The sequence below is a fragment of the Centruroides vittatus genome, unplaced genomic scaffold (genome assembly GCF_030686945.1).
Source record: "Centruroides vittatus isolate TY-2023 unplaced genomic scaffold, ASM3068694v2 contig_1824, whole genome shotgun sequence".
Classification (NCBI taxonomy): Eukaryota; Metazoa; Arthropoda; class Arachnida; order Scorpiones; family Buthidae; genus Centruroides; species Centruroides vittatus.
In genome coordinates this window covers 1,770,981-1,784,567 of record NW_027121123.1, presented here as the reverse complement: position 1 = coordinate 1,784,567, position 13,587 = coordinate 1,770,981, and the positions used below count along the sequence as shown (strand labels likewise).

Genomic DNA, 13,587 nt, shown 5'->3' with positions numbered 1-13,587 from the left:
AGGAAAGCTAAATGCAAAGGATGATTAGTGCAAAGACTATTATGAATGGTCATAATCAGTGCCAAATATCGCCGATTCCACCTTCCAATGACCTTCCCTTGAATTTTATAAAATATAAATTTTCATATTTTAACGTACTTTGAATTAATTAAAATTAATATTTTATTATAACTGCATTATGTATCTTTTACAAATTTCTATACTACATGTGAAAAAAAAAACGATAAGATTGCTATTGTATATTCGAATAATTCGGTGGCGGAAGGAATGTCGAAACCGGGTCAGTCTCCAATCAGCCAGATTATATAGGCATTAGCACATGCGGTTTACAGTGCACCAACCTCACCCGGTTTAGCTGGTAGAAGCGACACACTTGTAAAGAGTACAGCTTTATATCCCGGAGCGGTTGTGGGCTGTTATCCGCCTGCCTGTCAACTTCCAAGCAGCCAGATTATAGGCATTGGCGCATGCGCTTTACATAGCACAAACGTCACGGTTTAGCTGGTAGAAGCAACACACGCGTAAAGAGTACGCGACTTTATATCCCGGAGCGGTTGTGGGCTGTTAGCCGCCTGCTAGATATTCGGCCACCCTCGCCCGATTATGTGAATCATGAGCAGACTAGATCAACGGCGGGCAACCCCCGGCCCGCGGGCCAGCTACGGCTGGCGAAAAGTTTCTACCCGGCCCGCGAGATCTTTAATAGATTATTAAATTGGAAAAATAACTATTAATTAGTTATTTTTCCAATTCTTTGTAATTTTCGAAAACGATAAGAGAAATAAATGTAGTATAAACTTTTTATTTATTTATTTCATATTTGCAGACTAAAAAAATTACGAGTCACAAGAAGGCGTCAATTAACTACTACGGCGCGGAAAAAAACGTAAAATTTATTCTGGCCCATGTTATAAAAAGGTTGCCCACCCTAGACTAGATTTATAACATCCCAACCGATAGGAGTTTACTGGCACGTTTTTATGATAGTTCTGTATAGTTGACAGGAGTTTAAAAAAACTCCATTAAAATATTTGATATATTTATTCTGCGTTTATTCCGCTCTCCCATCTTATATTACTTACGGATTTCAATGTTAAACCGGTGATATTACGATTTAGTATGTCCCATCTGTAAGGGGATGCAGAAAAAACGTGTACAATTCTAGTACAGTGTTAAAAATTAACTGTTACTTTGGCAGCATCATTTACAACCAAATTTAATGAATGAGACGTACAGTACATACAATGGTACAAAAAAAAAAGCTCTAGAATTTATTTTCCTTAAATTTACGATTTATATATCCGTTGTCATAAAAATTTGTCTTTCCACTGTTTTCCCAAGAATGCAGATATTCAGGTACAAAGTAACTGGTTTCGACTTATTTCTACTTAAGAAGTGACTAAATAATTAAGAGATTAGGGAATGGGAACATAAATAAAACCCTGTTGAAAGAGCCAGAATTTTACTTCAACAAAAGCTTAACAGAACCAATCACTCACTCAGTACAGTGGGAAACTGATTTCCGTGTACACCTGGTATTAAAACGAATTAGTTAGAAAACGAATGACTATTAAGTTTAACATAGTTAGATTTGTACAGCTACGGTGAGAAACGTTTAAAATTTACAACAGCCCTGTGGCGTCCTTTGAGATATACTAGTGATGCGACAAAAGAGGCATTTGATATTGACCGGTATCGGCACCCTCGGGATTTGGCACGCGCACACTCACTACACACCTACCTGGACCGTCACTAGTTCCATCCATTAGCTACTCGTATCAAGATATTTGACTAAGTGGATTGTTTTAAAATTTAAAAAGTAAAGACTATTTTATGTTATTTTTATGTACGTTTCTTTACAAAGCTATATTTTAATTATAATTTTCTTTAAAAGTATATTAATACAATCGAACAATACATTGTACCAGGTATGTATATCCACCGCACATTTTATTTCACCGAGTAAGTTTTTATAATTTATTTTTAATTTTAGCCCTTATATCGTGGCTAGCGATTCAGAATGTAATTGTGATATTAAAAATACATTTAGAGAAGTCTACAGTTTTTACTGGCTTATCGAACAAATGAATACGAATGGACCCTAGACCAGTGATTCTTAACAGGGGGGCCGCGGCCCCTGGGGGTCCATAAGAAGTTTGCTGGGGGCCGCCAAATTATGCAAAATTTCCTTCAGAATATAATAAAAAGAAAATTGATGTATAATCCGAATATCGTATTGAAAAGTGAAATAAGAAAGATAAAGTTTTCCTATTTAGTTTTTATTTATTTATTTTGTATTTCTTCCTACATACAACTTTGTTAGTACAGAAGAAATAAATGTAAATATGCTACTTACACCGCAGTATTTACTTCTTTTATTTCAAAGCAATTTTAAGAAACTATTAATGCTTGGAATTTTAAAAATAATTAGGAAAAATAGTAGGCTTTAAAAATTTAAATATTTTTGCAAAAGATATGCAAAATCCTTACAAGTGGGCATTTAAGTTTTAGTTTAGTTTTAGCATCGACATTGGATCGATTTATCGACATGTTTCTTATTTTATTTTCTGTTAAAAATTAATGAGTTTTCATGTTTAATTGTGAAGTTTGAATGTTATTTAAATAGATAATGAAATAATAAAGTTATGATTTACATTTATTATATAAAAAATAAAGCAATAATAAAAAAATCAATTTATTATAGATAAATTATCAAATTATTAAATATAAATTATTATTAAAAAATGGGGGTCACAAAAAATTATGAAATATTTGGTGGGCCGCGAGTATAAAAAGGTTAAGAACCACTGCCCTAGACCATCACTGACGCGCAATTAACTGGTTGCCCCTGGAAGTCGGCTTCTTACAGAAACACAGCTTCCATTTATAAGGAAAGCTAAATGCAAAGGATGATTAGTGCAAAGACTATTATGAATGGTCATAATCAGTGCCAAATATCCCACCATTCAATGTTTGTCATAATTCATAATCAGTTACAAGAAAAAAGTTTTTTAAAAGATCAGACAGACAGATGATCATGTTCAATAGGATCTTATGACTTTGAAAAGTTAGTTATTCAACATTTGGAACAACAGCTCTCAACAAGCATGGTATTGTTCGGACGAATCATGTTCGAATGTGGACTGTGCTACATGTGACAGTTGCATACCTCTTTCACCATCAAACTACAAGGCTTAAGCCATGCAGATTATTCATCAGGGAGAGTTTATATGGTGATATTTAGAACATTGAATTAACATCACTGCATGCGCAGCTTTAACAAATGTTTGAGTGTCAGACTTCTCTGTATGATATTTGTGAACCATAAGACAGTAATCACTCAAAAGTTTAGGATCCTGTATCTAATAAAGGGGCTGTGGTAACCCCCTCAACTTATAAGTTTCAATGAAATTATATTAAATATTACATTACATTAATGCTTTTTGTTTTTCAACCAAGATAAGTAAAACTTTTTACCCTTTCAAAGGTCATCTAGATCAAGCCCTATTTTTAGTGATAAATTGTTGACTTATATTAATATCTGCAAAGAACTGAAACTAGTTTTCTATATGTTTTTAAAGGTAAGATGTATAGAAATTAGCACCCATCAGTGGCCAAGTGGATAAAATCACTGAGCACTGATTGTTAGTTGCAGATTCATGCCTGACTAACAGGTATGTTTCATGGAGTTTTGTGGATTTTCTTTGTGTCTAACACCTAAATATGAGCCAGTATCTCATAGAAAATTCTTTAAGGATACACCATCCTTGGCGGCTCTTTGTTGTATTGCCTTACAAATCAAATCAAATCAAACATAGAAAGAAGGAAATGTATTACTGATATATATGCATGCACACACACACATTTTCACTCCCTCCCATTTTTCATTTCCCTGTGTATATATATATATATATATATATATACATACATACATACATACATACATACATACAGGGGAATGAAAAAGTAGGTAAACACAGTAAACAGTTGAGAATCTGAGAAATACAAATGTTTGGTATTCATTATTGTTATTTTTATTATCTTTTATTAGTTTGTATTCCTTATTTGTGATTTAATTTGTACATAAAAATAAATGATGTTTCTTCCTATTTTTTTCCCTGTATGTTTTTTCCCATAATAACAACTGTATACCTACTTTTGCACCCCCCTGTATATTAGTTTCTCAATGTATAATACAATATACTTATACAAATACATAGTATATAATTGATACATTTGATATATTAGTTTCTCAATCAATTAATTCTGTGAAAAATTTTTTTCACTAAAGAAGACAAATATTCAAACTTCTAATCAGAAGAAAAAACTTTGTTTTAAATGAAGTGTTAGTTTAGCTTTGATTATTTTCATTAATTTTATATTTAATTAGTATTTTATTATTAATAAATTATAAATAATTTTATTTTTAGTAAAAAAAATTTGCAGATATTGCAGATATTATTAGATTAGAAGTTTCAAAAGATTGAATGACTTATTTAATAATATATTGTCATTAATACTACTTTTTAAAATGCTTTACAATGTTTTTATGTTATTTTTTTTATTTATATTAAATATAGAAAACTGAATGTCAAGATCAGTTGCGTGTGTCAATTTGTATATATATATTTACACAAAATCTGTTTCAAGTAAATTGTATAGCTAGTGTAGGAAACAATGTTGCTCAGTTGTATTGTTATTTTATTTATGGCTACCCTTAGAGTTTATATTTAATATTTTAATATATTAAATCTTATATTCTTATTTTTTGCATTCTTTTCAGTTTGACATATAGTAAGATTTATTAGGATAAGAATATTTATATTCAAATGGATTAGTCTAAAATACATTTCTTTTTCCATTTAGCTCTCTCTCTGTCTCTCACTGTTTAATGGATTTGCATTTTCAAAAGCATTCAAAGCAGTTTTTTTATTGCTGTATCACACTATCAGTACTTTATCATATGTCAGTAATATGTTATATATGTCATCAAAATGCAGATTTTATTGCTATATATACATATGTATGTATATAACAATAAAGTATAGATTCAATTTATCATATCTACAAACATTGTATATGAAGTTGTAGTGGAAAGCCATAAATCTATTTTAGATTTGTACAGAATTTTCACACTAAAATTATTCTGATCTATCAAACAAATTTTACATTTGATCTCAGAAAAATTTATAGTTCATTTATGTCTTTAAAAGATATTTATCTTTTATGTCAGAGATATAGATAAATATTAACTTTTGTCTTATTCCTTGTCAGGAATAATGAATTAATTCAGAGCTGAACTTAATTCATTGTCATTAGAATATACTTACAACTTAACAAAGTTTATTAATTTATGAAACTTTGTCTTACATATGAAGCTGCATCTTTAGATTTATTGGCCATTTCAATGCCATTTCTTTTCTCTAACTTGAAATTTCTCTGTAAATAAATTTTTAGAATTTTCACTATTTTAAATGAACAAGTTAATAAATGAATGAATGTTAGGAGATTTCATTTATCATAGAACATGCTTCATGGAGAAATTGATAAATATTGGACAGAGGATGATATCTCTATAAAATTCTGATTATAACAGTTAATCCAGGTTTTTTTTCAAAATATTATGTTTAAGTTTCAATTTTGCCAATTTATAATTTATTAACATTCATTTACAATTACAATGAATTTTTTTTAGAACTGGCTGAATGATACTTTAGAATCATGCTGAATTTCTAATGGTAAAAGAATATAATAAGGGTGAAAAAACACTTTAAAAATGTTGTTATTGATCTGTCATTGTTGTGTGTATGCATGTATATATATAATAAATATGTAAAATACAAATATTTTGTTTTATATATATTTCTTGTCTTATTTATTATAGGTTGTTATTAAGTCTCATTAAATGAATTGATTATATAGACAAACATCCTTCCTATCTTTAGGAGAAATCTTTTTTTGTAATACAGTTTGATTTTCATTATCCATTTTGTTCATAATCTGTTACTTTTCTTGAACATAATAAAATGTAATAATTTTTTTTAGTTCATTGTTTGTCAGAAATACTAGTGTTTTTATATGAAAAATTATTTGCATCTGCTTATTTGAATTATTTCAATCAGGCAGATTCTCAGTTTGTTTTGATTTGGACAAGTAATGATTAATTTACTGTTTTCACAATCTTTAGTACAACAGAACCCTATTTGACAACTAGATGGCCAAGCAGTTAAGGTGACAGCTCACTACTCTGGAGACCTAGTATTAAATCCAGATGGGTCAAACAAAACCCAAGAATTTTTTAAGGGATTGTCCATCTGGATATGATGGGCCCTATCCTTCACCACCTGGCTGCTCTATTGTGGGCCTGGCCAAACCTACAAGAGGACTTGCTTAAAAAAGGTCCTCTTAGTGTCCATGAGGTAGAAAGAATTAAAAAACAGAAAAAATAGAACTCCAATTATCTAAGGTTCTTCTGCATTACCTGAAGCAAACCTGTAAATGAATACATTACTTATACTGTAATTCATAAAAGGAAGTTTATTAGACACAGTTCATTTTCTGTCAAGTCAAGCACTAGTAAGTCAATAATGATGTTTTGGAGGAGCCATAATAGCAATAATCACTTGTTGCTACTATGTCGATGCCTCCATGGCATAAAAAATAATTTTAAAAAATTGCGTGTACTCATGCTAGTGATCTTAGAAATTGTTGCTTTGACCCCACTATATCACAAAAGTGAAATCATGGACCCTTGATTTTTATTACATTTTTGACTTCATCTCATATTATATAAAATGACAAAGTTTAATCAAAATTGACTAATTAAATTTTGACAATGAACTCACTTCTATAAGCCACATAGAAGTTTCACTAATGCTCTACCTCAACAATGATAGCATGTATTACAGAATGATTTGTTTCTGTTACATTTATATTATTTAGTTTCAATGTGAGACAAACCATTTGTATTAAAATGTAACTGCAATAATACACATTTCTATTCTTAAAATTATTGTACATATTAGCTGTATAGTAAATGATGTAAAAATTATTGTTTTTACATATTAAATTTACTAAGGTATCAAAGTTTAAAAATGATAGTGTAAATCTTTCATATTTTTAATTGTTAATCCAAAATGGTCATGGCTGGCTGTTTTATCCAAGTTTTCAGTTACCATTGGTCCATGTTATCTTAGATAATTGGAGTTCTACTATATTACAAGAAACTGTTATGTCTTATAATTCAATGATAAACATTCTCTCTCTCTCACTCTTCTGTACTTGTCTTTCTCTTGAATTGGTACTTATGCTAAAAAATTTATTGCTTTGATGATCCTTTCAATCTTTGAAATTAGTGTTTTCTAATTTAATCTACACTTAATGTTTTTTTTTAATTATTTTAATTTCTTATAATTATAAGATATTGAAGTAAGAAAAAGATTAATTCTAGGAGGAAGAGAGCATTCATAATCTTGATTATGAAAGCTACTTTCCTAGGATTAATCTCCTTGCTAAAGCATATTACAGCATCTATCTTCATCTGTTTTGAAATCAGGAAAAGTAATTACCTATAACTTCCATTTTTTCTCCTTCAACATCAGGTTAGGATGGAATTTGAACTTTGTAATCTAAATGTTTAAGGTTAAATCAAATTTGACTTCTTTACTAGAATAATAACATGCATCAATCATTCCCACAAATCTCAATATGTTCAACATTCTAATATAGCAGCTTTTTGAACTGTCTCTGATGATTATTCTGTGTCCTGCTTTCTCTCTTAAATTCAGGTTAATCATTGCCATTTTTTTTTCTTTTCTGCAGGATTTTTTATCTTCTAAGATTTTGAGAATGAGTTTGTTTATATGCAGAATTAATTTAATGGTTCAGTGACTGTGTCTTCCTTTTCACTTAATAACTGTTTTTTTTTTTTTTTTCTATTTTGTAGATTATCCTCAGTTCCCTTTCTTAACTGACTGCTGCTTGTTATTTGAATATATTATGATTAATGACATTATTATAGATTGAGATTTTGCACAAATTATTCAAAAGAACTACAGATGTTGCCTGTACAGGCAGTGGCAGAGTTGAGGATAATAATAATGATAGAAAAAGAAATGCTTGTAAAAAAAGAAATAACTTTATTTGTGGATTTGATTAATGATAAGCATTACATTGGAAAAAAGAAAGAGAAGAATGATGAAAATGAATTTATTTAGAAGATAACTTTCTTTAATTGCTATATAAAAATCTTTATAATGATCATAGAAATTCCTTAGTAAATTCTTTACCATTAAATATAAACATTAAGCAAATGATATAGCATGTACTGTACTTCTGAATGTATTAAAATTAAAATTTGAGTTTATTTCTCTGAATTGTAATTATTCATAAAGCGTTTTATTTTAGTTACCTGTATTTATAAATTAAATTGAAAAACTGTTTTTGGTTTATCCTCTTGTGTTTTAATGAGGCCATTACTGCATTAAGAGGTCTATTAATGCTGTAATGATGACATGATTAAAATTTTTCCTTTATATATTTATCAAATATTCTAATAATGGAATTTTTTTTGTACTTAAAAAAAATTTAGTATACTCTAAACTATTTGGTTTTTTTATTTAAATAAAGGTAATTTGAATTTCTTACATTTATATTTCACCTACTTATGCCCCAGTGATCATTAATTACCCAACAGTACTAAATTTTTTATATTGGATGTACAGTACTTTATTATTAAAATAAATGTATCATTAATATGCATTATTCTCATCTGTGCTATATGAACTTTGAATCAATAAACATGAATTAATTGTGGAATGAATTATCATTGTATACTTTAAAAAAAAAGCTAAATTTTAGTTCAAATCCACTGAACATAATAATAATAATCATTAAAATTATTGTTTGGTACAAGTTCTAATCAATATTATGCAAATAATATTATTTGCATAATATTGATTAGAATTTTGTCTTTATTTAAAAAAGTTTGTATTAGAATAAACATAAACTAAAATATCATTATTATTGATATTCAATGAAATGAATAAAATCATTGTTTTTAATCTCAAATTTACATAAATATTTGCATAGGTCATTAAGATAAATGCCCTTGAGTAAACAATATTAATTGATGCTTGATTGCAGAGAAAAAAAATGCTTAACTGTAGTTGACCTTTTAGAAAAGTATAAAGGCTTCAATGGATGATAACACTTATTATTAGAAATAATTTTGTCTTTACAATTTTTAATTTGAATGAAAATGAAGTTAGTGCAAGGTTAAACATGTAAAACAAACTGAATGATTATGATAGACAAAGAATCAAGCAGAAGCTGTAGTTGAAGGAATGACAAATTATGAAACAATTAGAACAGTGGATGAAATTACAATCACAATGGGGAAAAAAATTGCATTTAATCAAAACTTAATGTGAAAAGATGATCTGAAAATGAAAAGTCAAATGCGAGAGGTATTATTTCTTACGTCATTTATCTCTGTATTGTCTGTTTGACATTAGCACGAATGATGATTGATCACTTGCAAAATTCTTTAGAAGTAAACTTTACAGCAAGAAACTCAGACAATATTATATTGATCTTTATTCAAATACTTAAAATAAATAAAATATGATTTTCTGAATTGTTGTTGTAAATTATTGACACAATGAAGGGCATTGGACAATAGTATGGAAATTTGTAGAAACAATTGAATAATTAGTAAAAAAATAATCATGTAATGAATGCCATCTCTACTTTCATTCATTTATATTACAAAATCAATAAAGAAATAATGTATACTGTATTTCAATTCTATTAAAAATTTTAAAGGAATTAATGTTTATTCCAGAGCTGAAATTATAAAAGATTGCTTATGGAATCATTAACAATACATGCCAAAAATTAAAAAACTCAGATTTTTTTTAAGCAATTAATATACAGATGAACTTGACTTGAATAACAATGTTTCCTGTTTGCAACCTGATCAAATATCTAATGTATTCTGTGAAAAGTTTATTATTATGTGAGTTTGTCTGTAAACATATGATATTCTCTGTGGATTTCTATATAATCTTTATTGTTTATTTTTAACATTTGTTTCTATTAGATTTTTTTGTTTTTTTATTGTCATAGTCTTAAATACACTGACATTTTCTGATGATTTGAAAAAAGCTTTTACATCCTAATATGTAGAGATAAATTTAGATTGTCTATTTGAATATTTGATTTACGCAAATAACTAGTCAGATTACATTTGGGCTTGAATGTGGCTAATTATTAAATGATTAACAACATACTCTGACTTAAAAGGAGATAGTTAGCCAAATTACATTGTTAATTATTTATTAATTAGTCATATTCTAGCTCAAGTGTAGCCTGGCTTCTGTTGTTTATAGTAAGTATATTATACATTTCAAATTTTTTACTCCATTATTTTGCATTTAATATTTAATATTAAATTACATTAATATGCATATATTAATGTTGTTTTTTATAAGGTAAATTACAGTTTCAATTACTAGGATTTATTTATTTATTATCAGGTTAAAATGAACTTTATATACATTACAACTTTAAAACTGTTCAGTTAATTGATTAGATTTGTAAAAATGTTTTTATATGCACTTCAAATAAACAGAATTTTAAATAAAATAATTATAAAAATGCCAATTTTCTTAAAAATAAATTATGCTTATATGTAATAATGATACCTTATTTATATTGTTATTTATCACTAATTTGATTATAATCTAAACTCATGTAAAATATAAAATTACCAGCTATGCATCATTAGTTGTAAGCTGATTACAATATTGTAGAAATGTATGTATATTAATCATGTTTAAGATGGGAGTGTGTTAAATAAATTTAGAATTACAAGACATTTATATTCTCTAATGATTGTTATTTGTAAAGAATGACAGTTTATAATATATGATATACTTCAGAACAATAGTTCAAAAATTTTTTTTCGTATTTGTTCCTAGTATTATAGTATTATTTCTTTATTTATGATGTGAATGAACTTTTGTAGAGAATAAACTCTTCAAACAGTGTCATATGTTTTTCAATAATAATTTTTTATATTACATTTGACATATTAATTATTAAATGATACAGCTGGATTCTTATTAAACTGCAGTATTGCTAATTATTAACCCTTCAGCCCATGGGATTGATTAGAGAGATTTAACCTTCTAAAGCTTTTATAAATTTATATGGATAACATTGCAGTATTTCGTGGATATGTACTGTAGTTGCTGTCAGGGTCACTAGGATTCAAACAACAGTATTTTATAATTAATCACTCTATTTCTGTTCTTACTATCATGTGTTAAACACAATTTTGGTCTATTAGATTCATCCCATGTTCACATGTTATATTCATTTGTGAGAACATTTTTGTCTTCTAAAAATTTCAATAAAGTGTGTATAAAAGTTATTGATTTGGTTTGTCATGACAACCATTTTCTTTTGTTTTACAATGGAAAAATGATTATTATTTCAAGTGCATTAACTACATTTGTTTAAAACATTCTAACATGTGTTGTTCTGATTGTATCAAATAATTATGCTGAATTTAATATAAATATTGTGTTGATTACTTTTATAACTGTAATTAATATACATAGATACTAATTGTATGACATTTTAATATTTTTTAACTCTTAATGATTTGAAATAATAATTGTAATTATTAATCTATCAGATTCAATCCTTGGGATAATGAAGCATTTCTTCACCTATGGGTTGAAGGTTTAAGATACTAAGAAATTTGAACTGGAGATAGGTAATCACACTACCATCTCATGTTAAATTTAACCATTAGAATATTCCAGAAGAAAAGATCAATCCTGCTTGTTAACATATATTGGGTTAGTTTTATATGAAATGATATTATTACTTCTGATAATTTGAGATAGAAAAGAAGTTTCTAAAGAAAAGTTGGCTCTGCCAAGAGTCTTATTTCCTGAAGTGTATAGAAAGGACAAGATGTGGATACATTGTCTCTTTTGAGAATTTTTTATAAATTTTCAATTATTATTTCTGTTGAAAATTCTAAATTTCCTAGCATTTTATCAATTCTTTTTGAATAAGCTATAGCTTATCAATTAAGAATTTTATATATATAATCCTTAATTGAAGTCTTTTGGCCTACATGAATATTTTTTAAGTCATACACCAAATGGAAAATATGATTTTGTAATTTCATTTTCAAGTGCTGTAGAATCAAAATTATAAGTGTTGAATGTAATGACAAATATATAAATATATTGCTGCTAAACATATTTTGTAAAATAATATGTTTGACTGATTTTGAATGTTTGTTGTGGTTTGAAATATACTTAGACTGATTACTATACCTTTACCAGTGAGATTTCTAGTAGAACGTTAATGTTTTTGACCTAGTTAACTGGTTATCCTCAGGCATCAGAGGACAAAAGTGGAGTCTAATCCCACTGGTAAAGGTACAGTAATTAGTCCAACTAAGTTATCACAGTGGCTAGTATTATCTTTGATATACTTGTGTTTTCTTTGTGCACACTATTAGTTTTTTTGTATACTTTCTTTAGTTTATTTTAAGTTATTTCACTACTTATATTTTTTATTTCAGTAAATTTAACAAAGTAATGAATTTGAAAGAACTCTTCTATCTTTTGTATGTGATAATATAAATTAATAACAATTCTGTGATGAATAATATACATAAGTATTACCACATTGATATATGAAATTTACTTCATAGTAATCATTAGTATTTGTTACAATACTTTCATTTTATTAAGGAATTTAGAATATAATTATATATGTGTATAAAATAATTGTACAATAGTATGATTATAAATCTTTGTCTTATAATTAGTTCAGCATACATTCAAATTACTTTATATAGTAATGAATTTGTGATTGCTGTTGTCTAATAAATGAAATAGATGATAAATAACCAATCAATGATGTGAAAGCAATTATAACCTGCATTTATCATTTAGAAATAACAATATTGCTTTTTTAAATTATATTTTAATTTTATATTTTTGTACATAATTTGTGATTGTGCATAACCCACCCCATTATATACCCTGTGTCTATTAGCAAGTGCCAAATCTGACAGAGGGCACTCAAAATGGCTGCCGAAACAGGTAAGAAGCCGACAGGAAACGTTGTCTTGTAGAAGGTGAAACCGTTTTGGATGCTGGACACATCGTATTTTGTGGATTAAACTCTAACAACAACACTGAACATAGTTTTATTTATCATAATAGTTATGTTTTTATATTATAACATGGTGTATACTGCTTAAAATATTTAAACACTTCTCACCTGTTAACGTTAACAGGTGAGAAGTGTTTTAATTCTACACACAATAGTCTTTTATTTTATTTTTAAATAATAATTCTTATGTAGTCATGACGTAGCAGTAATATTCCTATTCAAGATTCAAGTTTGAAAATTATTCCCTCGAAAATCTGAAGATGTCCACATAAAAAGAAAAAAAGGTCTAATTTTTTTTTTTTTTTTTTTTTTTTTTTGTAAATGGACATGCCTGTCGAAAAATTGTTTTTGTACACAGATTGGAAAGAAAATAGGTAA

At 27.6% G+C, this 13,587-nt stretch overlaps 1 protein-coding gene across 5 annotated transcripts in view; it reads left to right on the top strand.

Moving 5' to 3' along the window:
- The window catches only part of Eip63E (cyclin dependent kinase Eip63E), an 89,841-nt gene that overhangs the window by 63,727 nt on the left and 12,527 nt on the right, over positions 1 to 13,587 (top strand). Inside the window, exon 16 of one of the 5 annotated variants that reach the window (XM_067264171.1) lies at positions 9,312 to 9,703. The exons of the other annotated variants lie outside the window; for them this stretch is intronic. Within the exon in view, the coding sequence (XP_067120272.1) occupies positions 9,312 to 9,340 (29 nt within the window). The 3' untranslated portion in view covers positions 9,341 to 9,703. Of the gene's footprint in view, positions 1 to 9,311; positions 9,704 to 13,587 lie in introns of those variants that run through there. 5 annotated transcript variants of the gene reach the window in all.